This window comes from Amphimedon queenslandica, unplaced genomic scaffold, assembly GCF_000090795.2.
Source record: "Amphimedon queenslandica unplaced genomic scaffold, v1.1 AMPQUscaffold_5901_Cont22137, whole genome shotgun sequence".
NCBI classification, from domain to species: Eukaryota; Metazoa; Porifera; class Demospongiae; order Haplosclerida; family Niphatidae; genus Amphimedon; species Amphimedon queenslandica.
In genome coordinates, this window is record NW_003553804.1 from 1 (window position 1) to 1,766 (window position 1,766).

Consider the following 1,766-nt stretch of genomic DNA (forward strand, 5'->3'; position numbering starts at 1 on the left):
GTGAGAGACAGAGCAACTCTCTCGCAGTTAAACAGTTGAAGGAAACAATCAGAAACATTGAACAAGATAGAGACAGACTGAGCAAAGAAATAATGACACTGAAATCTGAGAATGAAGCTCTCTCGGGCTCCTTGAAAGATCTAAACGAATCTATGACCAGCCAAAATCAAATTAAAGACAAAGAGATACAAGGAGTAAGAGAGACTCTGGCAGAGAAGCAAGCACTGGTTGTAAAATTACAACAAGAAGCTCATAAAGCCAAAGAAGAAGCATCAAAGGCACAGACTGAGTCTTCTTCGTCAGTAGAGAAACAAGTAGAGGCAGCAAGACAAGAGATAAAGAAGAAAGCTGAGGGCAAGCTAGGGACCATAAAGAAGCAACTGACAGCTCAGTTTGAGAAGACGGAGTCAGAACTTAAGAGGCAGCTACTTGAGAAAGAAAAGAAGTTGGAGTCAATGACCGCGTCCTTTGAAGACCTGAAGAGAAAGAACGAGAGCCTGGAGGAGAGGGGACAGGGGCTCTCTGGAAAGGTGAGTTCTCTTCAGTCACAACTAGAGCAGCTGGAGAAGACTCACAGCGAGAGATTCGTACAATTGGAGGCGTCTTTGAGAGAGAAAGAGAGCGAGTTGTTTGAGAAATCCCAAGAGTACTCTGAACTCTCCTCTAGTCATGAAGAGATGGAGAAAGAGCTCACGGGATTAAAGAAATCACTGGAAGAGAAAGAGAGAGTACTACACGTAAAAGAAACAGAGTCAAAGGAAGGGAATGAGCAGCTTGCACTAAAACTGGCGGCCATTAGAAATGAGAGAGACGATCTTCAGAGAGAACTGACTGACAGCGAAAATAGAAGGAGCCAATCGGAGAAAGAAGCAAGTGAGAGATTGGAAAAGAAGCTGACCGAGATCAAAGGCCTTGAGAAGAAACTCAGACAAAGCGAGCGCAAACTGGTACAAGCTGATAAGGAATGGCAGGAGAAGATGGAAGAGATCCTCACCAAAGCAAACAAAGAGCACCAGAGACTCACTCAAGAGCTTGAGGTGAAGAACCTTTCTCGTTCATCGGCAGAATCAAATATGGAGACACAGGTATTAGAACTAACAACTGACTGTGAGGAACTGAGACAAAGACTGCAAATAATGGAAGAAGAGGGAAATAGGGAGAGAGAGGCAAGCGAGCATAAGGTCATTGAATTAGAGGGTCTAGTCTCTGACTACCAGTTGAAACTGAAGCAAGAAGTATCTGCTGTAAAGAAGCAATGCAAGGAGGAGCTTGAGGCTGCTGTGGTGAAGCACAAGACAGAAATGGAGTTTTTGAAAAGAAGGCAACAGATGAGTCTTCAAACCGGATCTGAGGGTGAGAGGGAGGAGTGGTATCTCATTGAGATTGCTGATTTGAAGCAATCGCTCGAAGTGGCTAAAACTGAAGCTCATTCTGCTAGAGAGAGGCTGATGAAAGAAGAGAAGAAAGTATTGACATTAGAAACGCAATTGAGTCAGCTAACCCCTGATAATACAATAAGAGAGACTGGAGAGAGAGTGAAAGGAGGAGGAGGAGGTAGTGGAGGAGATAAGGAGTTGGAATATTTGGATAAGATACATAATTTAGAAGAGCAGATTGATCAACTGAATGAAAGTCAGTCATCAATGACAAGGTGAGGAATTATGAGTTTGCATAAGACAATGCTGCATATTGCAGCTGTGATTTACCAAATGAATATTATTGAATTTTTAAAAGTTACTCAAAACTTAGATAAGAGTCCCTATATG

General features: G+C 42.8%; 1 protein-coding gene across 1 annotated transcript; it reads left to right on the forward strand.

The window, feature by feature from the left end:
- The first annotated feature begins 6 nt into the window (after nt 1-6).
- LOC105316032 (putative leucine-rich repeat-containing protein DDB_G0290503) lies at nt 7-1,673 on the forward strand. Its single transcript, XM_011410824.2, has one exon. The coding sequence runs from the start codon at nt 93-95 to the stop codon at nt 1,653-1,655; it is 1,563 nt and encodes a 520-aa protein (XP_011409126.1). The 5' UTR covers nt 7-92; the 3' UTR covers nt 1,656-1,673.
- The last annotated feature ends 93 nt before the right edge of the window (nt 1,674-1,766 follow it).

Excerpts from the sequence above, each read along its gene's own strand:
- LOC105316032 (XM_011410824.2), top strand. The coding sequence starts at position 93 with ATGACACTGAAATCTGAGAATGAAGCTCTCTCGGGCTCCTTGAAAGAT.